The following is a 23,575-nucleotide window of genomic DNA, read 5'->3' as shown; positions in this document are numbered from 1 at the left end:
GGAGAGGGCAGTGGACCGTGGAATAAAGGATGGGGGAGGGGAGGAGAGGAGGTGGACAGGTCATCAAGGCAGTAGGAATAAGGAAAGACAAAGGAGTTGGGGGGGAGGGAAAAAAATGAAGGGGTAGGGTTACCAGAAGTTAGAGAAATCGATGTTGAAGCCGTCAGGTTGGAGACTCCCAAGGCGGAACGTGAGGTGGCGTTCCTGCACCCTGCGCCTGGCCTCAACGTGGCAGTAGAGGAGGCCGTGGATGGACACGTCAGTGTGGGAGTGGGACGTGGAATTGAAGTGGGTGGCCACCGGGAGGTCCTGGCTGTTGCGGCTGTCGGGGAGATGGTTTCGTGACCCAGTGACGGTGAGAGAACTGCGATATATTTCCGAGTGGGGATGGGGTGTGGCTTGGAGGTGAACTTCCAGGGGGTGGTGTTCCCCTTGTCCTTCTAGCTGGGAGAGTTGGTGGGTTCAGAAGGTGCTAAGGAATCTTGGTGAATTTCTGCAGTGTGCCCTGTAGATGGTACAAACTGCTGCTACTGTGCATCGGTGGCAGAGTGAGTGAGCAGTTGTGGATGGCCTGTCTATCTTTGCCTCATCCATCCCACATCCACCTTCTCTACAATGTAATACTGACTTTTCTCTCTTTCCCAGACCAGAAACATTAACTGTTTCTCTTTCCACTGATACTCCCTGACCAGCTGAGTGTTTCCAGCCCTTTATTTTATCTGCAGTTTTATTCTATTTTCAGTAGAGACATCTTTCTCCTAGTTTTTAGTTTAAAAAAAACCACTGCTGGAGGAACTCAGCAGGTCAGGCAGCATCTGTGGGGAGAAATGGACAAAAGAGTCAAGGGTCAAGACCCTTCATCTAGACTGCACTATTCTATACTCTAAGGAAAGAATGCAGCAAAGATTCACCAGATCAACTCCTGGGATGGTGGGTTTGTTCTGCGAGGTCTGTACTCTCATTCTGAAGAATGAGGGCTGACCTCATTAGAATGTACAAAATTATGTTCTACAGGGTATATACAGGTCTGCTTCCCCAGGCTGAACCGGCAGGGGTAGGACCTCAGAATAAGGGGTTAGCCATTCAGGACAGAGTTGAGGAGAAATTTCCTTGGTGCTGAAACCTTGTAATTCTCTACCTAGGAGCTAAGTTGCTGAATACATTCAAGACAAGATATTAAAAGGATCAAAGGATGAAGGGTTAGTGCAGGAAAGCGGCACTGAGACTAAACATCAGCCATGATCTGGTGGAGTACATGAGAGGGATCATAGAGTCATACAGCACGGAAACGGGCCTTTCAGTCCAACTTGTCCATGCTGAACACATTGCCCATCTAGGAAAGTCCCATATCCCTCTAAACCTTTCCTATCTTATCCAAATATGTACTTATCCAAACGTCTTTCTCTGGCAGCTTGTTCCATGTATGTGCCAACTCGCGTCCCTTTTAAATCTCTCCCCCTCACCTTAAACCCATGCTCTCTAGCTTTTAGTTCCCCTGCCCTGGGAAAAAAGACTGTGTGCCTTGACCCTATCTATGCCCATCATGATATTATACACCTCCAGATGGTCACCCCTCACTCTACGTTCCAAGGTCTTCACAATGGATAACATGTCGAACATGCCAAATAGAGATGTTCTGGATGTGATGGGAGGTGAGGGCCTCGATACAATCGCTGTCACTAAAGAGGTAGTGAGGAGCAAACTAGTGGGCCTAAAGGTAGACAAGTCCCCTGGTCCTAACGGGATTCATCCCAGGGTACGGAAAGAAATGGCGGAAGTTATGGTAGATGCCATTGTGATAATTTACCAAAATTCTCTGGACTCAAGGCAGGTCCCGGCGGATTGGAAGACAGAAAATATCATGTCACTGTTTAAAAAAGTATGTAGGCAAAAGGCAGGTAACTATCGACCAGTTAGCTTAATGTCTGTAGTCGGGAAAATGCTTGAAGCTATCATTAAGGAAGAAATAGTGAGACAACCAGATAGGAATGGTCCATCAGACAGACACAGCACAGATTCAGGAAGGTCAGGTCCTGTTTGACAAACTTGCTGGAGCGCTTTGAGGATATAATGAGCGCAGTGGATAGAGAGGAACAGGTGAATGTTGTATACTTGGATTTCCAGAAGGCGTTTGATAAGGTGCTACATAAAAGACATATCCATTGAGATAAGGATGCATGGAGCTGGGGGTAATATATTAGCATGGATAGAGGATTGGTTAACCAATAGAAGGCAGAGAGTTGGGGTAAATGGGTGTTTCTCTGGTTGGCAATCAGTGGTGAGCGGGGTGCCGCAGGGGTCGGTGCTGGGCCTGCAACTGTTCCCGATATACATTAACGATTTGGAAGAGGCGACCGAGTGCAGCGTATCTAAGTTTGCTGATGGCACTAAATTGGAAAAGCAAATTGTGCAGAGGATGCGGAGAATCAGCAGAGAAATATAGATAAGTTAAAGTGAGGGGCAAGGGTCTGGCAGATGGAGTACAATGTTGGTAAATGTGAAGTCATCCACATTGGAAGGAAAAATAGAAGATCAGAATATTATTTGAATGGTGAAAGATTGCAGCATGCTGTTGTGCAGAGGGACTTGGGAGTGCTTGTGCATGAATCGCTAAAGCTTGGTTTGCAGGTGCAACAGGTTATCAAGAAGGCAAATGGAACGTTGGCCTTCATTGCTAGAGGGATTGAATTTAAGAGCAGGGAGGTTATGCTGTGACTGTACAGGGTACTGGTGAGGCCTCACCTGGAGTACTGTGTGCAGTTCTGGTCTCTGTACTTGAGAAAAGATATATTGGCTTTGGAGGCGATGCAGAGGAGGTTCACCAGGTTGATTCCGGAGATGAGGGGGTCAGCCTATGAGGAGAGATTGAGTCGCCTGGAACTATACTTATTGGAATTCAGAAGAATGAGAGGGATCTTATAGAAACATATAAAATTATGAAAGGGATAGACTAGAGGCAGGAAGGTTGTTTCCAATGGTAGGTGAGACTAGAACTAGGGGACATAGCCTCAAGATTGCGGGGAATAGATTTAGGACGGAGATGAGGAGAAACTGCTTTTCCCAGGGAGCAGTGAATCTGTGGAATTCTCTGCCCAGGGAAGCAGTGGAGGCTACCTCATTAAATATATTTAAGATGCAGTTCAATAGATTTTTGCACAGCAGGGAAATTAAGGGTTATGGGGAAAAGGCAGGTAGGTGGGGCTGAGTCCACAGCCAGATCAGCCATTACCTAATCGAATGGCAGAGCAGGCTCAATGGGCCAGAGGCCTATTTCTTACATCCTTATGAATAAAGTCCCAACCTCTCCCTACAACTCAGGCTCTCGAGCCCTGGCAGCATCCTCACAAATCTCTGCACTCTTTCCAGTTTAACAACGTCTTTCCTATATCGGACTGTGACGAAAATGTTTTAAAATTCCTTCCTCGTTCTTCTGATCCAGCAGCAAGAGGTATCTGCAAAAAGGAGGCACTATACGCATGTTAAAGATTACAAAAAAATACTTTATTAGAATTATATAAAAAATTATTATTAAACACTTCAGAAAACTACAGAAGGATACTCAGTGAATTGACCTACACAATGGCGAAGGGAAGCCCAGGTGCCTGACTTCTGCTTCTGTTCTCTCTCTCTCTCTCTCTGCGCAAGTCTGCCCCTTAGGTCTGGTGGCAACTCCATCCGAAAGCAAGAGTACCCCTGCCCCCTTTTCATACCCTTAACACCCCTTATCCTAGTACTTTTCCTTGGTACCTTCTTACCTCTCGTGACCTCCCGGCCCAGACACAATTTAAAAGCAGAGGCAGCACGTTTTGCAGTAAAGCATATTTCCCACCATGATCAGGTGGCCAATTTGCCCTCACAGCTTGTAAATCCCTCAAGCAAGCACATAGCAGGGCAGCGGCAGGGAGAAGGAAGGAAAATGCCACAATGTGTACAGATCTGAACAAGACTGACCAATGATTTAACATCCAGCTAGGACGAGCAGATACAGCAATCCATTTCGGAAGCTACTTTTCTATCCACACTTTTGCACGTACTAAGGAGGAATCAAGTATCACTTCTGGAAAATTTAATTCTCTTACAGTAACCAAAAAGTACAGTCGAATGGCCCACTCCTGTTTCTCATGTTCTGAATGCCCCAATACAGGAATTAATAATGGGAAGGACCAGAAGCCCACCGAGGAAATTGAAGGTGGAGACATGAGAGACTGCAGATGCTGGAAAATATCTGGAGCAGCGCACAAAAAGCTGGGGGGAGCTCTGACCTGCTGAATCCTCCTGCTTTTTCTGTGTTGCTGCTGCAAAGGAAATTGGTGTTGGTTCATTATTGTCACTTGTACCGAGCTACAGTGAAAAACTTGTCTTGCAGACCAATCGTACAGGTCAATTCATTAAGCAATGCAGTTACATTGAGTTAGTACAGAGTGCATTGATGTAGTACAGGTAAAAACAATAACAGTACAGAGTAAAGTGTCACAGCTACAGAGAAAGTGCAGTGCAATAAGGTGCAAGGTCACAACAAGGTAGATTGTGAGGTAAAGGGTGCATCTCATCGGGAACCGTTCAATAGTCGTATCACAGTGGTGTAGAAGGTGTCCTTGAGCCTGGTGGTACATGCCCTCAGGCTCCTGTATCTTCTGCCCGATGGGAGAGGAGAGAAGAGAGAATGACCCGGGTGGGTGGGGTCTTTGATTATGCTGGCTGCTTCACCAAGGCAGCGAGAGGTAAAGACAGAGTCCAAGGAGGGGAGGCTGGTATTTTTAGAATTTCTCGGAACTCCTGTTGCCATGCCAACCAGAAACTTTTGAGCGATAACACCGGCAGCCAATCACAGCAGGCGGTTGGCCAAGAAGGGATCAGCCAATGGCTTTGTGCACTGAGATTCTGGATCACATTCGTAAGCCAGTGGGTGTTCTGGAACACTTGCTGGCCACACACAATAGAGTGAAGCGAATAACTGAGGGCAGTGCACACAAACAGCCAGAGCTATTCAAAATATAACAGGTGGATACAGGTCAAGAAAGGTAAGAATAGTTTTCCAACTCGGGATGAGGTTTGGTAAAACCAGGGGCAGAAGACCATCAAACCTCAAGAAGAGAGGTCTCCTTGAATTGGGAATCGCTTTGATTTCCAAACAGCTGGTTGTTTGCTGTTTAGTCAACACACACTGAAGGTTGGTAGATGGGCTGGGATGTGGTGGAGTGGGTAAATTACCATACTCCAAACCTCAAGAGTTCAAATCCCACCTTGACAGCTGTGGTAGTGACTGTAGAACTGGACTGCTGTGTAAACCTCAGAAAGGAAGATCATCTTAATCTGCTCTAGACTGTGAGCAACATCTATATGTCACTTAGAGACACAAGACTGTAGATGCTGTAATCCAGAGCATAGAACAAACTGCTGGAGGAACTCAGCGGGTCAGACAGCATCTGCGGAAGCAGAGGGATGGTCGATGTTTAAGCTCCACAGATACTACCTGACCCTCTGTTCCTCAGTGGTGTTGTTTGCTGTATATGTTGCTTCATAGCCCTCTCTGGAGCACCTTCACTACACAGATTGCAGTGGCTCACACCGACCTTCTCAAGGGCAGTGAGAGATGGACGATAAACGGTGGACCTGTTAGCAGCACCCAGATTCTTCACTTTGATGTTGCACAAAGTCTTGAATTACAATTTAATTTTATTCATTTTGAGCTAAACAGCTCTTGAGAAGCTGGTGGCATGCCACCACCTCAGACCGCCGCAGTCCGTGTGGGGGAGGTGCTCCCGCGGTGCTGTTGGGGGAAGGAGTTGCGGGATTGAGACCCAGCGACAGAGAAGGAACGGGCGATATAGTTCCAAGTTGGGATGGCGGAGTGGGGAACCTGCGGGTGGTGGTGTCCCCCCTCGGTGGGGAGAGGTGGCGGGTCCGGGAGGTGCTGTTGGAGTAGCCCTGGGCGAGGGACCGTGGTGCGTTCTGTAGATGGCGCGGCTGCTGTAGCAGAGGGGGAAAGTGTTTCCGGGGGGGGGGGGGGGGGGGGGTGGGTTGCCAGTCGAGTGGGCTGCTTTGTCCTGGGTAGTGTCGAGCTTCCCGAGCGTTGTTGGAACCGCACTCACCCAGGGAAGTGGGGAGCGTCCCGTCACACTCCTGACCTGTAGATGGGGGAAAGACCTCACTGTGGGATCCCTGGACTCTGACAGGATTCCTGTGCCTGCTCTGGTTGGGACCAAGGGGGGGGGGGGGGGGTCGGTGGTGCGCTTCTAGATGGGAGGGACGTTGGTGCCCGCGGGGGGGGGGGGGGGGGGGGGGGGGGGGTCGGCGGGGCACCCCGGAATCAACGGTGTTGGGGGGGGGGGGGTGGGGATTTGTTGGGGACTGTCAGGGGCACCCCAGTATCTGGGCGGGGGTCGCCAGCATAGGGGGGCGGGGTCAGGGTGCATTTGTACTGGGGGGGGTGTCAGGGGCGCACCTGTACGGGGGAGGGGGGTGGGTGGGTTGTCGGGGGCGCGCCGGTATTGTGGGGGGGGGGTGTCGGGGGCGCGCCGGTATTGTGGGGGGGGGGTGTTGGGGGCGCGCCGGTATGGGGGGGTGTCGGGGGCGCGCCGGTATTGGGGGGGGCGTCGGGGGCGCGCCGGTATTGGGGGGGCGTCGGGGGCGCGCCGGTGTGGGGGGGGGTGTCGGGGGCGCGCCGGTGTGGGGGGGGGTGTCGGGGGCGCGCCGGTGTGGGGGGGGTGTCGGGGGCGCGCCGGTATTGGGGGGGTGTCGGGGGCGCGCCGGTATTGGGGGGGTGTCGGGGGCGCGCCGGTATTGGGGGGGTGTCGGGGGCGCGCCGGTGTGGGGGGGGTGTCGGGGGCGCGCCGGTGTGGGGGGGTGTCGGGGGCGCGCCGGTGTGGGGGGGGTGTCGGGGGCGCGCCGGTGTGGGGGGGTGTCGGGGGCGCGCCGGTGTGGGGGGGTGTCGGGGGCGCGCCGGTGTGGGGGGGGTGTCGGGGGCGCGCCGGTATTGGGGGGGGGGGGGTGTCGGGGGCGCGCCGGTATTGGGGGGGTGTCGGGGGCGCGCCGGTATTGGGGGGGTGTCGGGGGCGCGCCGGTGTGGGGGGGGGTGTCGGGGGCGCGCCGGTATTGTGGGGGGGTGTCGGGGACGCGCCGGTATTGGGGGGGGTGTCGGGGGCGCGCCGGTATTGTGGGGGGGTGTCGGGGACGCGCCGGTATTGGGGGGGTGTCGGGGGCGCGCCGGTATTGGGGGGGTGTCGGGGACGCGCGGGTGTGGGGGGGGGGGGGGGGGGAGAGAGCGCGCTCACCACCTCCCCCCGTCTCCCCACAGCCCGGGACCGGACGGGACGGCGATGCCGCGGAGACTGAAGCGGCCGGCGGGCTGGGAGCGGGGGCCGGAGCCGGGGCCGGAGCGGGCGGAGCGGCGGGACCGGGCGGAGCGGCGGGGCGACCGGTTGCCGGTGTCCCGGCGGCTCCGCCGCTGCCTGCAGGTCACGTGCCCCTGCTGCCGCCTCGGCGACCCCCCGCCCCCGGAAGTGGACGAACGGCGGGGAGGCGGCCCGCCCGTCGATGACGTCACGCGGGAGTGCCTCCGCAGCCTGGGGGGGTTTCTCTTCGGCCTGCTCTTTGCCAGCCTCTACGGCTTCTTCGTCCTCTTCATCCAGGAGCACAGCCTGTGGTACTGCCTGCTCACTACCATCGCCGTCGGCGTGATGCTGGGGCTGGGCATGGGGCTGTCGGCCAAGGTGCGGGTCAACGTCTTCCTCATGTTCCCCCACATCTTCTCCAGTAAGTGGTCGCGTCCGGCCCGCTCCCCGCCCCGGCGTCATGACGTCATCACGGCGTAACCAAGGCGGATCCCGCCCGTCGCCCCGTCGTCAAGGCGTGTGACGTCACGGGGAGACCATTCAGCCCACCGCCTCCCTGCTAGCCCACTGGACCATCCACTGGTTTACTGTTAACCCTTTCTTTTATTCACCCCACACATTCCCCATCGGATTCTCCCCCCCCTCACCCACACACGAAAGGGGGCAACTACCCCGCCGGCCCTTCGGCCCCTCCCATCCCCTCCTGCCCCACCTCCACCCTCCTCCCTGGCTCTGCCTGCTGTCCGACCACCCCACCCCCCCGCCCGGTGCCATCGGAGGGTCACCTCCGGAACTCCCCCAGCCCAGGGGAGATCCCCCATCAGGATTCCCGGTGGCCGTCTCCCAGCGACGGACCCCAATTCCCCTCCCGGAGGGGGTCCAGAGGAGGTTCACAAGAACGATCCCAGGGATGAGGGGGTTAACGTATATCATGAAACAGGTTCGAGGTCTCAGGGGCAAGGACCCTGAACACAAGTCTTCAGAAGACCTCCTACCCGTCCTCTCCCCTACCTGGCTCCATCTACCCGTCACCCCTCCTCAGGTCCACCAATCACCATATGACATAGGAGCAGAATTAGGCCATTCGGCCCATCGAGTCTGCTCCGCCATTCGAGCAGGGCTGACTTTCTTTTCCTCAACCCCATTCTCCCGCCTTCTCCCCATAACCCGTCACCCCCTCACCAGTCGGGAACCCATGAATCTCGGCCTTAAGCACACCCAATGACTCGGCCTCCACCGCCCTCTGCGGCAGCGGATTCCACAGATTCACCGCCCTCTGGCTGAAGAAATTCCTCCTCATCTCAGTTCTAAAGGGACGTCCCTTTATTCCGAGGCTGTGCCCTCGGATCCCGGACTCTCCCGCTGATGGGAACGTCCTCTCCACGTCCGCTTTATCCAGGCCTTTCAGTATCTGGGAGGTTTCAATGAGATCCCCCCCCCCCCCCCCCCATCCTTCTGAACTCCAGGCCCAGAGATGTCAAACGGTCCTCGTACATTAACCCTTTCATTCCTGGGATCATTCCTGTGAACCTCCTCTGGACCCTCTCCAGGGCCAGCACGTCCTTCCTCAGATACGGGGCCCAAAACTGCTCACAATGTTCCAACTGCGGCCTGACCAACGCCTCAGCGGTACATCCTTGCTTTTATATTCTAGTCATCCTGAACTGAACGCCAACATTGCATTTGCCTTCCTTACTACTGACTCAACCTGCAAGTTAACCTTCAGGGAACCCTGCACTGGGACTCCCATGTCCCTCTGCAATCTCCGATGTCCGAAGTCTACGCCTTTACTCTCCCCACCAAAGTGCGTGACCCCACACTTCCCGACGCTGTATTCTGTCTGCCACTCCTTCACCCGCTCTCCCGACCTGTCTGAGTCCTTCTGCAGACTCCCTGCCTCTGCGATGCTCCCTGTCCCTCCACCTACCTCGGTATCATTGATCACAATGCTGTCAGTTCCTTCATCGACGTGTGAAGTGAAAAGTTGGGCTCCCAAAACGGACCCCCGCGGAGCTGCACTGCTCACCGGCGGGCGGACTGGAGGGGCCCCTTCAAACCCTGCTCTCCGTCCTCCACCAGTGGGCCCAACTTCAATCCGTGCCTCGAACACCGCCCTCCGGCCCCTGTCTCACCACGTTCCCCCTCTCCTCTTCATACCGGCCGTCCGGCCGTCTCCCCCTCCCCACTCTCAGTCCTGAGGCAGGCTCTCGACCCGAAACGCTGACAGTTCCTTCACCTTGGTACGGCAACTGCTCTGCCCGGGACCGCAAGAAACTGCAGAGAGTTGTGGACACAGCCCAGCGCATCACAGACACCAGCCTCCCCTCCTTGGACTCTGTCTTTACCTCCCGCTGCCTTGGGAAAGCAGCCAGCATAATCAAAGACCCCACCCACCCAGGTCACTCTCTCTTCTCCCCTCTTCCATCGGGTAGAAGATACAGGAGCCTGAGGGCATGTACCACCAGGCTCAAGGACAGCTTCTACCCCAGGGTGATAAGACTATTGAACGGTTCCCTTATACGATGAGATGGACTCTGACCTCACAATCTACCCTGTTGTGACCTTGCACCTTATTGCACTGCATTTTCTCTGTAGCTGTGACACTTTACTCTGTACTGTTATTGTTTTTACCTGTACTACCTCAATGCACCCTGTACTGACTCAATGTAACTGCACTGTGTAATGAATTGACCTGTACGGTCGGTATGCAAGACAAGTTTTTCACTGGACCTCGGTACAAGTGACAATAGTAAACCAATACCAATACCACCCCCCCGCCCAACCGACGCTGCTCGACTCGCTGTTCCTCCGACAGATTGTCCCTCGCTCGGGGTCTGCAGTCTCTCGAGTCTCCGCTGGTGGGCGGGGAAGCCAGAGTAATGCCATTGTTTCTCTTCCTGCCGTCCCACTCCCCACTTACCCACCCACCCCTGACCCCGCCGCCCCCACCCCAACCAACCTGCCTCGCTCCCAGAGCAGGGAAGGGCATTCCTGCTCGCCTTGGCTTTCGGTCTGGTAGCGCAGGGACCACTGCAGAACATCGTCACCAACTTCACGCGGGGCGCAGACTCCATCGCCTGTGGGGCAGAGTTGGCCATGAACCAGACCAGGGAGCTCATGCAGAAGGCAAAGGAGCCACTGATCGGTGAGTGTGTGGTGGGGGGGAGGTCCCGATTGCCATGCGGTGGATGGTCCACCCCGTCTCTGTGACCTTCCCTCCGCTCCCTACACCCCTCCTTGTCTCTGTGACCCTGTCCCTCCCCTACACCCCTCCCTGTCTTTGTGACCCTCCCCTCCCTCCCCTACACCCCTCCCCATCTCTGTGACCCCCTCCCTCCCCTACACCCCTCCCCATCTCTGTGACCCACTCCGGCCCCTGCCCCCCTCCTCATCTGTGACCCCCTCCCTCCCCTACACCCCTCCCCTTCTCTGTGACCCCCTCCCTCCCCTACACCCCTCCCCGTCTCTGTAACCCACCGGCCCCCACACCCCTCCCTACCATCGCTTTCCCAAGATGTCACCTCTTGGAGACATCCTCGATCGTGTCCTCGATGATCGTAGCCCTGATGGAACTGGCTGAGTCCACCACTCTCTGTCAGAGTGATGGGAGTAGCATGCCTGGTTTGGGCATCTGCAACTCTCCCACTCTGGGCTTTGGTTTGATTGACCAACGTCTCATGGAGGCATTGAGTACAAGAGTTGAGACGTCCTGTTACAGTTGTACAAATCATTGGTTGGGCCCAACATGGAGCACTGTGCGCAGTTCTGGTCACCACACTGTTGGAAGGACGCCATTAAGCTGGAGAGGGGGCAGGAAAGTTTCACGGGGACGTTCCCGGGACTGGACGGCTCAAGTTATAAGGAGACGCTGGACCGGCCGGGACTGTTCAAGATTAAAGGATTCTTTATTTGTCATTGTACTGTTGCAACAACAACACAACGAGGTTACGATGGCACTCCCTTGCCTAAGTAAAACCAAAACAGTAAATTGATAAGAGCAACTATAAAAGAAAACAAACATACTTACACAAATATAAAGTATATAAAAAAATAAAAAGGCTGTGTGCAAATGAGCCGTGATAATCAGCATCAATATATTAAATAACACCGTGATGAGTCCAGCCGGTAAAGGCGGGCAAGACATAGTATGTGTATGTATGTATAGGTGTCAGTCCATGTTCAACAATTTAACAGCTTTGGGGAAAAAAGCTGTGTTTCAGTCTTGTAGCGTGTGCATGTATTGTCCTGTATCGCCTACCAGAGGGGAGTAGTTTAAAAAGGTAGTGAGCAGGGTGAGCTGGTTCTCGAACGATGTTTAAAGCCCTAGAGCGGAGGAGGCTGAGGGGTGACCTTATGGAGGTTTATAAAATCATGAGGGGCATAGATAAGGTGGACAATCACAATCTTTTTCCCCCGGGGTCGGGGAGTATAAACCTACAGGGTGTGGGTTTAAAGTGATAGGGGAGAGATTTAAAGGGGACCCGAGGTGCAACTTCTTCACTCAGAGGGTGGTCCATATGTGGAACGAGCTGCCAGAGGGAGTGGGTGAGGCAGGTACATTAACAACATTTAAGAGACACTTGGACGGGTCCACAGATGGGAAAGGTTTAGACAGACAAACGCAGGCAAGTGGGACTGGCTTAGGTGGGCATCTTGGTCAGCATGGACCAGTTGGGCAGAAGGGCCTGTTCCTGGGCTGTATTAATCTCTGACTGCATGAAACCCTTGAGATGATCACAAGGTACACGTTGCATGATTCTGGAGCCCAGAACTTCCAAAAGCCTCGAACCGAATCACAAGATCACAAGACAAGGGAGCAGGTAGGCCATTCGGCCCTTCGAGTCTGCTCTAAGAAAAAGAAAAAGAAATGGGGAAAAAAGTCTGCTCCATGAGCTAAAGGAAAAAAAGAAAAAAAACACTATTCCCATCTAGCCCCAATTCCCGGCCTTTTCCCCATATCCCTTGATACCCTGACTAATTAGATACCTATCAATCTCCGCCTTAAACACCCCCAATGATCGGGCCTCCACAGCTGTACTTGGCAACAAATTCCATAAATCCATGACCCTCCGGCTAAAGAAATTTCTCCTCATCTCTGTTTTAAACCTGTACCCTCTAATTCTAAGATTGTGCCCTCTGGTCTTGGACTCACCCACCAAGGGGAACAGCTTGGCCACATCTACTCTGTCCAGTCCTTTCAATATTTTACATGTTTCTATGAGGTCCCCTCTCATTCTTCTGTACTCCAGTGAGTACAGTCCAAGAGCTGACAAACGCTCATCGTATGTCAGCCCTTTCATTACGGGAATCATCCTCGTAAATCTCCTCTGAACCCTCTCCAACATCAGCACATCCTTCCTAAGATATGGGGCCCAAAACTATGCACAGTATTCCAAATGAGGCCTCACCAGTGCCCCGTAGAGCCTCATCAACACTTCCTTACTTTTATACACTATACCTCTCGAACTGAATGCCAACATAGCATTCGCTTTCCTTACCGCCGATCGGACCTGGTGGTTAGCCTTTAGGGTATCCTGCACGAGTACCCCCAAGTCCCTTTGTACTTCTGTACTTTGAATTTTCTCCCCTTCTAGATAATAATCTGCCTGTTTATTTCTGTTTCCAAAGTGTACAACAGCACATTTCTCAACATTGAGTCTCATCTGCCATTTCCTTGCCCACTTCGACAGGCACGTGAAGAGGCAGGGAACAGAAGGATATGCACCATGTGCAGGCAGACAGGATTGGTTAGGTTGACATCATGGTTGGCACAGACAGAGTGGGCTGAAGGGCCTGTTCCTGTCCTGTTCTGTGATCTATGTTCGAACTCCCACTACACTCAGACGATGGACCGAGCATTTAACAAGCAACCAATGACCAGTTAGTTCAGGGGCAACCATGGTCCATCCAAGCTACAACCACCCACTCACTGTTATGTTGGCTCCACCTTCCATTGCAGCTGCCCTCGACAAGATCAAGACCATCGCCGTCTCAGCCAAAGGAGTTGGAGATCGAGTGCGCAAGTTCTTCATCTCAATGAAGAACTCCATCAAGCACATAGGTAGGGCGGGGAGTGGATCAGTCCCGCACCCACTGCCTGCCACGTTGCCGCACCGTCCCATCACACACCCCCGGGGTCAGACGCAGGCTGAAGCTCCCTCCACACCGTCCCGTCACACACTCCCGGGGTCAGACACAGGGTGAAGCTCCCTCCGCACCGTCCCGTCACACACTCCCGGGGTCAGACACAGGGTGAAGCTCCCTCCGCACCGTCCCGTCACACACTCCCGGGGGTCAGACACAGGGTGAAGCTCCCTCCGCACCGTTCCATCACACACTCCCGGGGTCAGACGCAGGGTGAAGCTCCCTCCGTTGTCCCACTGAGATTGAGTCCAGTTGGTGATGGGGTAGATTCGGGTTGGTGGGTGGTGACGGGGGTTGGATCTGCAGACTCAGTGTCCAGCGCCGTGTCTGATCCCACTCTCCCCCTTGCTCTTGGACCAGTGCGGATCCTGAGGAACATCTACCGCTGGTTCTCCCACATCGGGAAGGTCTGCAACAAGGAGCTGGGCGAGCCGTACCGCAAGTGCGTCAAGATCTTCGACGACGCCATCACCCGCTGTCTCTCCTTGCTCGGACTCTTCGGCTTCCTCTGCTACATTGTCAATGTCGTTAAGCCACTGTGTGGACTGGTCACGAGTAGGTGCCGGGGCCATGTGACTATTATCAGCCAATGAGAGTTAAGGCAAGGTCAGGGGTCCTGAGGGCAACTGACTTGCTCATCAAGTGGTGGGGGGGGGTGGGTTTCAATCCATTGGGGAGATGGAACAAGGCAACCCCGTTGTTGCAAGGGGCTTGACAAGTTGAAACTGAAGATATTGAAGCCTATTGGTTGGGTCGCACTTGGAGTGCTGTGTATGGTTCTGATCACCACGCTATCGGACGGATATCCCTCTATCCCACATATCCCTCTATTTTAAATTCCTCCATATACTTATCTAGTAATCTCTTGAATCTGACCAATGTACCTGCCTCCACCACTGCCGCAGGCAGCGCATTCCATGCCCCAACCACTCTCTGGGTGAAAAACCTCCCTCTGATATCTCCCTTGAACTTCCCACCCATTACTTTAAAACCATGCCCTCTTGTATTGAACATTGGTACCCTGGGAAAGAGGCGCTGGCTGTCCACTCTACCTATTCCTCTTAATATTTTGTACACCTCTATCATGTCTCCTCTCATCCTCCTCCTCTCCAAAGAGTACAGCCCTAGCTCCCTCAGTCTCTCCTCATAATGCATCCTCTCTAAACCAGGCAGCATCCTGGTAAATCTCCTCTGCACCCTTTCCAACGCTTCCACATCCTTCCTATAATGAGGCGACCAGAACTGGACACAGTGCTCTTCTCTGAAGTGCCGCAGGTGTGTTTGGTGGGTGTCAGTTAGTGTTATTGCTGTAGTTCTGTAGTCTGCATGGTTTCTCTTCTACTTTCTTGTACTAGTTGTAGTATTTTTGACCCTGGTTGTCCTTTTGTCGCGCTTTTAGCGAATAAACGTTTGTACCTCTAAAAAAAAATCCAGTGGTGGGGAATGAATGCAGAGCGAGAGGGGGACCAGACAGGAGGGTCTCGTTGAGCCATCTCTTGCCCCTGACGTGTGTGTCTCTTCACAGTCATCCAGCTCTTCTGTTTGATCCCAAACTACATCAAGGATCAGTTGAACCAGCGAATCGCAGAACGTAAGTGGCGATGAATTTTACCTCCCCATCCCGTCTCCCCGGGGCGAAGATTACAACCCTGCCCCGCCTCAGTGTCCGTTCCATAGTCTGGTCTCTCGACAGGCAGGGAAGTCCCTGAAAGTGGCCTCACAGGGAGACAGGGCGTTCGGCACGCTGGCCTTCCTGGTTCAGGGCACCGGGTGTGGGATTTGGGAGGTTACGTTGCAGTTGTACAGGACGTCGGTGAGGCTGCACTTGGAGAACTGTGTACCGTTCTGGTCACCCTGTTAGAAACGGGTTTTCAACAGGGAGTTGGGAGAGAGTTCCTCCTCACGTCCTCTCCTCCTGACCGACCCAGTCCCTCCCTCACCCACCCCAGCACCCCCGATCTTTCCCCCTCCTCCATCTGCCCCTCACCCACTGGGTCCCCTCCCTCTCTCTCACCTCCCCCCCCCCCCACTGTTCCCATCTGCCCTCCCCACCCCTCCCTTATTTGGATCCATGCTCCACCTTCCTCTCCCGTCAGACCCCACCGTCTGCAGCCCTCAGTCACCTCCACCTCCCAGCCTCTTGTCGCCGTCTCCCCTCTGCCTCTCACCCCTCCTCACCCGGATCCACACATCACTTCCCACCCCTTTTCCCCTCCACCGGCTATCCCCCCTCTACTCTTCCAGTCCGGGCGAAGGGTCTCGACCCGAAACGTCGACCATCCATCTCCCTCCATGAGTCCCCCCAGCAGCTGTTATTTTTTCCTTGCCCTTCGCACCTTTTCTGCTTCACTCTGAACCCTGGACCGAGCAGAGGGCTTCCCTGTCCAATCCCAATCCCAGATCGACGCCCTGCCTCCCTCCCGTTCCTGGGAGAGCAGTCCTGGCATCTCCAGCCCAGCCCCGGAGCCGAGATTCCTCACTCCCACAAGCGTTCCGGCGAAGAGACTGCGGGTTTGGGAGTCCGGAGCAAACAGCTGACCACTGGAGGGATTCAGTAGGTCAAGGCAGCTTCTGTAGGGGGAGGTAAATGTTGACAGTCGACGTAGACGCCACGGCCAAGAAAGCTCACCAGCACCTCTACTTCCTCAGGAGGCTAAAGAAATTCAGTTTGTCCCCTTTGACTCTCACCAATTTTTATCGATGCACCATAGAAAGCATCCTATCTGGATGCATCACGGCTTGGTACGGCAACTGCTCTGCCCAGGACCGCAAGAAACTGCAGAGAGTTGTGGACACAGCCCAGCGCATCACAGACACCAGCCTCCCCTCCTTGTCTTTACCTCTCGCTGTCTTGGTGAAGCAGCCAGCATAATCAAAGACCCCCACCCACCCGGGTCATTCTCTCTTCTCTCCTCTCCCATCGGGTAGAAGATACAGGAGCCTGAGGGCACGTACCACCAGACTCAAGGACACCTTCTACCCCACTGTGATAAGACTATTGAACAGTTCCCTTATACGATGAGATGGACTCTGACCTCACGATCTACCTTGTTGTGACCTTGCACCTTATTGCACTGCACTCTCCCTGTAGCTGTGACACTTTACTCTGTACTGTTATTGTTTTTACCTGTACTACCTCAATGCACTCTGTACTAACCCAATGTAACTGCACTGTGTCATGAATTGACCTGTACGATCGGTGTGCAAGACAAGTTTTTCACTGTACCTCAGTACAAGTGACAATAATAAACCAACACCAATACCGTTCATTGGGACTGAGGATGAAGAGGGGAGATGGCCGGTATACAGAGGCGAGAGGGAAGGGTGAGACAGAGGCAGGGAGGTGATAGGTGGAACCAACCTCCTCCTCCCCCACCTTCTGCCCATCATCTCCCTCCTCACCTGCTTCCACCTCTCACCTTCCAGCCCCCTGCCTCACCCCTCCCTCTCACTGGCGTTTCTCCCCTCTACACTCGGAACCAGTACAGTGACCATCCCTCCACCTCCACACAGGCTGCTCGACCCACTGAGTTCCTCCAGAAGTTTTTACTTCACTCCAGGATCCCAGCAAATCTCTCCGGGACCCTTCACTCTCTCTCTCTCTCGCTCTCTCTCTCCCTCTCTCCCTCTCGCTCTCTCTCTCCTCTCTCCCTCTCTCTCTCCCTCTCTCCCTCTCGCTCTCTCTCTCCCTCTCTCCCTCTCTATCTCTCTCCCTCTCTCTCTCTCTCTCTCTCTCTCGCTCTCTCTCTCCCTCTCTCCCTCCCTCTCTCTCCCTCTCCCTTCCTCTCTCTCTCTCTCCCTCTCTCTCTCTCCCTCTCTCTCCCTCTCTCCCTCTCCCTCTCTCCCTCTCCCTCTCTCCCTCTCTCTCTCTCTCTCCCCTCTCTCTCCCTCTCCCTTCCTCTCCCTCTCCCTCTCCCTCTCTCGAAAGTGGCCCAAAGCGGAGCAGTGGGGGAGGTGGGACTGATGGATTTGGTCCAGTGAGAGGCAGCAGGGATCAGAAGGGCCAAATGGTTTCCTGGAGTGAAAACCAAACCACTGGAGGAACTCAGCGGGTCGGGCAGCCTCCATGGAGGGAGATGGACGGTCAATGTTTCGGGTCAAAACCCTTCATCTGCTCTGAAGGAGTAGGGGGGAGATAGCTGGTATAAGGAGGCGAGGGGAAGGGGTGGGAGGTGATCCGTGGATCCAGGTGAGGGGGGATGGAGGAGGGGAGGGTGGAGAGAGCGACAGAGGCCGGGAGGTACTGGTGTTGGTTTATTATTGTCACTTGTACCGAGGTCCAGTGAAAAACTTGTCCTGCACACCGATCGTACAGGTCAATTCATTACACAGTGCAGTTACATTGGGTTAGTACAGAGTGCATTGAGGTAGTACAGGTAAAAACAATAACAGTACAGAGTAAAGTGTCACAGCTACAGAGAAAGTGCAGTGCAATAAGGTGCAAGGTCACAACAAGGTAGATCGTGAGGTCAGAGTCCATCTCATCGTATAAGGGAACCGTTCAATAGTCTTATCACAGTGGGGTAGAAGGTGTCCTTGAGCCTGGTGGTACGTGCCCTCAGGCTCCTGTATCTTCTACCCGATGGAAGAGGGGAGAAGAGAGAATGACCCAGGTAGGTGGGGTCTTTGATTATGCTGGCTGCTTCACCAAGGCAGCGAGAGGTAAAGACAGAGTCCAAGGAGGGGAGGCTGGTGTCCGTGATGCGCTGGGCTGAGTCCACAACTCTCTGCAGTTTCTTGTGATCCCGGGCAGAGCAGTTGCCGTCCCAAGCTGTGATACATCCAGATAGGATGCTTTCTATGGTGCATTGATAAAAATTGGTGAGAGTCAAAGGGGACAATCTGAATTTCTTCAGCCTCCTGAGGAAGTAGAGGCTCCGGTGAGCTTTCTTGGCCATGGCATCTACATGATTTGACTAGGACAGGCTGTTGGTGATGTTCACTCCTGGGAACTTGAAGCTCTCAACCCTCTTGACCTCAGCACTGTTGATGTAGACAGGTGCAGGTGATAGATGGAGGTGACAGAGGGCTGCAGGTGGTGGGATCTGATAGGAGAGGAAGGCGGAGCGTGGCTTCCTCCGACACGGTGGTACCTCTGTGACCGAAACGATTCTCACCCCAGCCTGAATTTTCTCTCTGCCTTCCTCAGCCATCTCGGACGCCCTGGAGAAAGTGGCCAAAGAGTTTGAGTTCAACATCTCCATGCAACACCATTTCCACATCTACGCCAACCAGTCTAAGAGCCTCTCACATCTGGCCTTGGACATCATGGAGGAGATCTGGCAGCGTATCGGGGGCGTTTACGAGTCCATTGGCATCCTGGGCTATAGCTCCACTATCATGATGCTCTACCTCTATATCCAGTGAGTCCCAGCTCCAGGGCGGGCTAGGGCTTTGCAGGACCGCGTCCCAGGACGCGAGGCACCCCAAGCCAAAGTCGAGCTCGTCGAGAGCATCCAGTGGCTCAAGTTGCACCAGTCGGGGGAATTCCGCCCGCTTCGGGTCTTGAGCACCGGGGAAACCTCCTCCCTCAGGGGCAGTCCTTCCCCCAGCAGCTTCGGAATTCAGCTGGGGTTGTGCTGGGAGCGGGATTTTGCCAGGAATTCCCGGGGTAAGGAACAAGGAGCAGGAGGAGGCCGATCTGTCCTGCAAGACTGCCCTGCCATTCAACACGACCTTGGCTGATCCCTGCTGTCCTCAACTCCTCTCTTGCGCCAGTTCCCCGTCTCCCTCAGTTCCATCTCCATCTTAAACACATCGGACGACCCTGTCTCCACCACCCTCGGCGGGGGGCAGAGAACTCTAGAGATTCAACTCCACACCCCCCCCCCACCACCTCTCCCAGAGAAGAAATTTTGACGCAACTCAGTTTTAAATAACTGGGTCCCTATTTTGTAACTGGGTCCCCGGCTTCATGACTCTCCCACTGGTGGAAACATCTCCCCTGTCAAGGTCCCTTGGGATCGAGAATGTTTGAGTAAGGTGACCCCTCAATCTTATAAACTTCTGGGAATACAGACCCAGCCTGTCCAGCCTCTCTCGATAGGACAATCCCCTCATCCCATGAATTACCTCCTTTCAACTGCTTCCAATGGTATTGGTATTGGTTTATTATTGTCAGTTGTACCAAGGTACAGTGAAAAACTAGTCTTGCACACCATTCGTACAGGTCAATTCATTACACAGTGCATCGAGGTAGTACACAGTGCATTCAGGTAGTACACAGTGCATCGAGGTAGTACATAGTGCATTCAGGTAGTACACAGTGCACTGAGGTAGTACACAGTGCATTCAGGTAGTACACAGTGCATCGAGGTAGTACACAGTGCATCAAGGTAGCACAGAGTGCACTGAGGTAGTACACAGTGCATTCAGGTAGTACACAGTGTATTGAGGTAATAAGCAGTGTATTGACATAGTACGCAGTGCATTGAGGTAGGAAGTGCATCGAGGTAGTACAGAGTGCATTCAGGTAGTACAGAGTGCATTGAGGTAGTACGCAGTGCACTGAGGTAGTACGCAGTGCACTGAGGTAGTACACAGTGCATCGAGATAGTACAGAGTGCATTCAGGTAGGGCAGAGTAAAATCGATAGCAGAATACAGAGTAAAGTGTCACAGCTACAGGGAAAGTGCATTGCAGGTAGACAATAAGGTGCGAGGTCACAACAAGGTAGATTGTGAGGTCCATCTCATCGTATAGGGGAACCGTTCAATAGTCTTATCACTGTAGGATACAAGCTGTCCTTGAGCCTGGTGGTACGTGCCCTCAGGCTCCTGTATCTTCTGCCCAATGGGAGGGGGGAGAAGAGAGAATAACCCGGGTGGGTGGGGTCCTTGATTATGCTGGCTGCTTCACCAAGGCAGCAGGAAGTGTAGACAGAGTCCAAGGAGGGGAGGCTGGTGTCCGCGATGCACTGGGCTGTGTCCACAACTCTCTGCAGTTTCTTGCGGTCCCGGGCAGAGCAGTTGCCGTACCAAGCCATGATGCATCCAGATAGGATGCTTTCTGTGGTGCATTGATGAAAATTGGTGAGGGTCAAAGTTACTACAGAGAAGTTATGCCCAACTCTCATATTAGTATCGGTCTTGGTTTATTATTGTCACACGTACCGAGATACGGCGAGAAGCTTTTGTCTACGAGCCATCCAGACAGATCATTCCGTACGTAAGTACATCGAGGGAGTACAAAAGGAGAACAGAATGCAGAATAAAGTGTCACAGTTACAGAGAAAGTGCAGTGCAGGCAGACAATATGGTGCAAGGCCATAATGTTTGGAGATGCAGGGTTCATCTTTTACCACGTGAGAGGTCTGTTCAAGAGTCTGATAACAGCGGGATAGAAGCCGTCCTCAAGCCTAGTGGTACGTGCTTTCAGGCATTTGTATCTTCTGCCCGATGGGAGGGGGGAGAAGGGAGAATGCCCAGGGTGGGAGGGATCTTCGATTATGTTGGCCGCTTTCCCGAGGCAGCGGGAAGTGTAGACAGAGTCCATGGAGGGGAGGCTGGTGTCCGCGATGCACTGGGCTGTGTCCACAACTCTCTGCAGTTTCTTGCTGTCCCCGGGCAGAGCAGTTGCCGTCCCAAGCCGTGATACATCCAGGTAAGATGCTTTCTATGGTGCATTGGTAAAAATTGGTGAGGGTCAAAGGGGACATGCCGAATTTCCTTAGCCTCCTGAGGAAGTAAAGGCGCTGGTGAGCTTTCTCGGCCGTGGCTTCTACGTGGTTGGACCAAGACAAACTGTTGCCAATATTTACACTGAGGAACTTGAGGCTCTTGACTATCCCCACCTCAGCACTCAGCAGAGAAAGGAACGATCCCAGCCGTTGGGAATCCAGGGACTGTGAAGGCACAGGCTGGTTTCTGTGGATGGGAGTGTTTTGGGATTGGCTGCGGGGAAGGATCATTCATAGCTCACTGCACGGTAGTGTAGCGGTTAGTGTAGCACTATTACAGCGCCAGTGACCCGGGTTCAATTCCTGCCATTGTCTGTAAGGAGTTAGTACGTTCTCCCCGTGTCTGTGTGGGTTTCCTCCGGGTGCGCCGGTTTCCTCCCACATTCCAAAGACGTACGGGTTAGGAAGTTGTGGGCATGCTATGTTGGCGCCGGAAGCGTGGCGACACTCGCGGGCTGCCCCCAGAACACTCGACGCAAAAGATGCATCCGATGTACATGTGACTGATAAAGATATCTATCTATCTTAACACTGCACCCCCCAGGGCTCTGGTGTATCGGAAGAACTACCTGTTCAGGGATGACTACGACAACTGCTACATCACCAACCAGTTCCTGCAGATTGACATCATGCGAGCCAGGACCGGGAAGAGCACCGTTTTGCCCCTCAGATTCCTTGAGGCCTGTAGATATATCCAGCCCTGTGAGTAGGCTCTGCCCACAACCGCAGGCCCAAGGGTTAATGTTGGCGTACAGTGGTGAGGGGTTACTAAGCGGGTAACATAGGATTTACAGCAGGTGAACTGGTCATTGTGGTCTGTGTCTGACCCCAGGAGTGTGTGATGGGACGGTGTGGAGGGAGCTTCAGCCTGTGTCTGACCCCGGGAGTGTGTGATGGGACAGTGCGGAGGGAGCTTCACCCTGTGTCTGACCCCGGGAGTGTGTGACAGGACGGTGTGGAGGGAGCTTCAGCCTGTGTCTGACCCCGGGAGTGTGTGATGGGACGGTGTGGAGGGAGCTTCAGCCTGTGTCTGACCCCGGGAGTGTGTGACAGGACGGTGTGGAGGGAGCTTCAGCCTGTGTCTGACCCCGGGAGTGTGTGAGGGGACGGTGCGGAGGGAGCTTCACCCTGTGTCTGACCCCGGGAGTGTGTGAGGGGATGGGGTTGGAAGCCAGGTGGTGCCTACATTGGTCGTGGGACTTGTCGACGTGAGAGGGGAGGGCCTGGATGACCCCACCTTGGTCTTTGTCAGGGTCCCTCTACCTCACGGTGTCGGAGAAGAAGAAGTACGTTATTGGCTTCGCTCGGGTGCTGCGCCAGGGTCTGGCTGTTCTGTTCATTATCCTCCTGGACTACAGCATCTACTGGGTGCTTGACATGGTCAGTTACCACCTGCAGGTAGAGATCATCGCACGATGTGAGTCCACCCTCTACCTAAACCCCTTCACCGACTGCGTCCGAAACTGAGAGCGACAGCTCGGGGCGATCGTGGGGGAAGTGGGGATGCGGCAGGAACGTGGTACCTGAGGGGGAAGGTTCATGAACAGCAGCCACCTCACGGTGCCAGAGACCTGGGTTCGATCCTGGCTTTCAGTGCAATGTGTGTGTGTGTGTGTCTGTGTTCTCTGTGTGTGTGTCTGTGTGTGTGTATGTTTGTGTTTGTGTGTGTGTATTTGTGTGTGTGTCTGTGTTCTGTCTGTGTGTTTGTGTGTGTGTGTCTGTGTTCCTCTGTGTGTGTGAGTGTGTGTGTGTGTGTGTCTGTGTTCCTCTGTTTGTGGCCCTACACAGGGGTTAATTTGTACCCAGGTACAAGTGTAGGAGCACCCCGGGGTGTGAGGGTGTCACAAGAGGATGCTGGAGGCGCTCAGCAGGTCAGGCAGCATCTGTGGAGAGGGAAACAGGGTCAGGAAACATGGCTGGACAAGCTTCAGCTATTTCTATGGACTATTCAGCCCTGGTTTAACCCCGGTGGAAGCAGAGGCAAGTAGATGGCTTCACAAGGCACCTGAGGGATGTGGTGGTGTGGGGACAGAGTGTAGAATGGGATTGACAAGGGAGCTAGCAGGGACTCGATGGGCTGAACTGCCTTCTGGTTTGTGCCATCATGGCAAAATGTTCAGAGTTGCTGGTATAAAGGGGATAGTCCTCCACCCCAACACCCCTCCCCATCTCTGTAACCCCCTCCGGCCCCTACACCCCTCCCCGTCTCTGTGACCTCCTCCGGCCCCTACACCCCTCCCTGCCTCCGTGACCCCCTCCAGCCTTTCATGTTCTCCAATCCCATTGATCCAACATTGATCCTTCAGCTGCCTGGGCCCCGAGCTCCGGAATTCCCTCCATGAACCCCTCCGTCTCTCTCCTCCCTCCTTCGCCCCTCCCTCTCTCTCTGTCCCAATTCCTCTGCAGACCCTGGGAAGGT

General features: G+C 54.1%; 2 protein-coding genes across 4 annotated transcripts in view; one reads left to right on the top strand and one right to left on the bottom strand.

Annotated features, from left to right (window-relative positions):
- The window catches only part of LOC127587505 (zinc finger and BTB domain-containing protein 7B-like), a 444,483-nt gene that overhangs the window by 210,867 nt on the left and 210,041 nt on the right, over positions 1–23,575 (bottom strand). The window lies entirely within an intron of this gene.
- LOC127587399 (DC-STAMP domain-containing protein 2-like) overlaps positions 7,320–23,575 on the top strand; it is a 38,649-nt gene continuing 22,393 nt past the window's right edge. Inside the window, exons 1-8 of the mRNA XM_052045697.1 lie at positions 7,320–7,755; positions 10,309–10,479; positions 13,294–13,395; positions 13,839–14,033; positions 15,004–15,069; positions 18,628–18,841; positions 21,701–21,858; positions 22,409–22,573. Coding sequence (XP_051901657.1) covers positions 7,320–7,755; positions 10,309–10,479; positions 13,294–13,395; positions 13,839–14,033; positions 15,004–15,069; positions 18,628–18,841; positions 21,701–21,858; positions 22,409–22,573 — 1,507 coding nt within the window. The remainder of the gene's footprint in view (positions 7,756–10,308; positions 10,480–13,293; positions 13,396–13,838; positions 14,034–15,003; positions 15,070–18,627; positions 18,842–21,700; positions 21,859–22,408; positions 22,574–23,575) is intronic.

This window comes from Pristis pectinata, chromosome 40 (genome assembly GCF_009764475.1).
Source record: "Pristis pectinata isolate sPriPec2 chromosome 40, sPriPec2.1.pri, whole genome shotgun sequence".
Taxonomy (NCBI): domain Eukaryota; kingdom Metazoa; phylum Chordata; class Chondrichthyes; order Rhinopristiformes; family Pristidae; genus Pristis; species Pristis pectinata.
The sequence above is the reverse complement of the archived record's forward strand: the minus strand, read 5'-3'. Positions and strand labels throughout refer to the sequence as shown.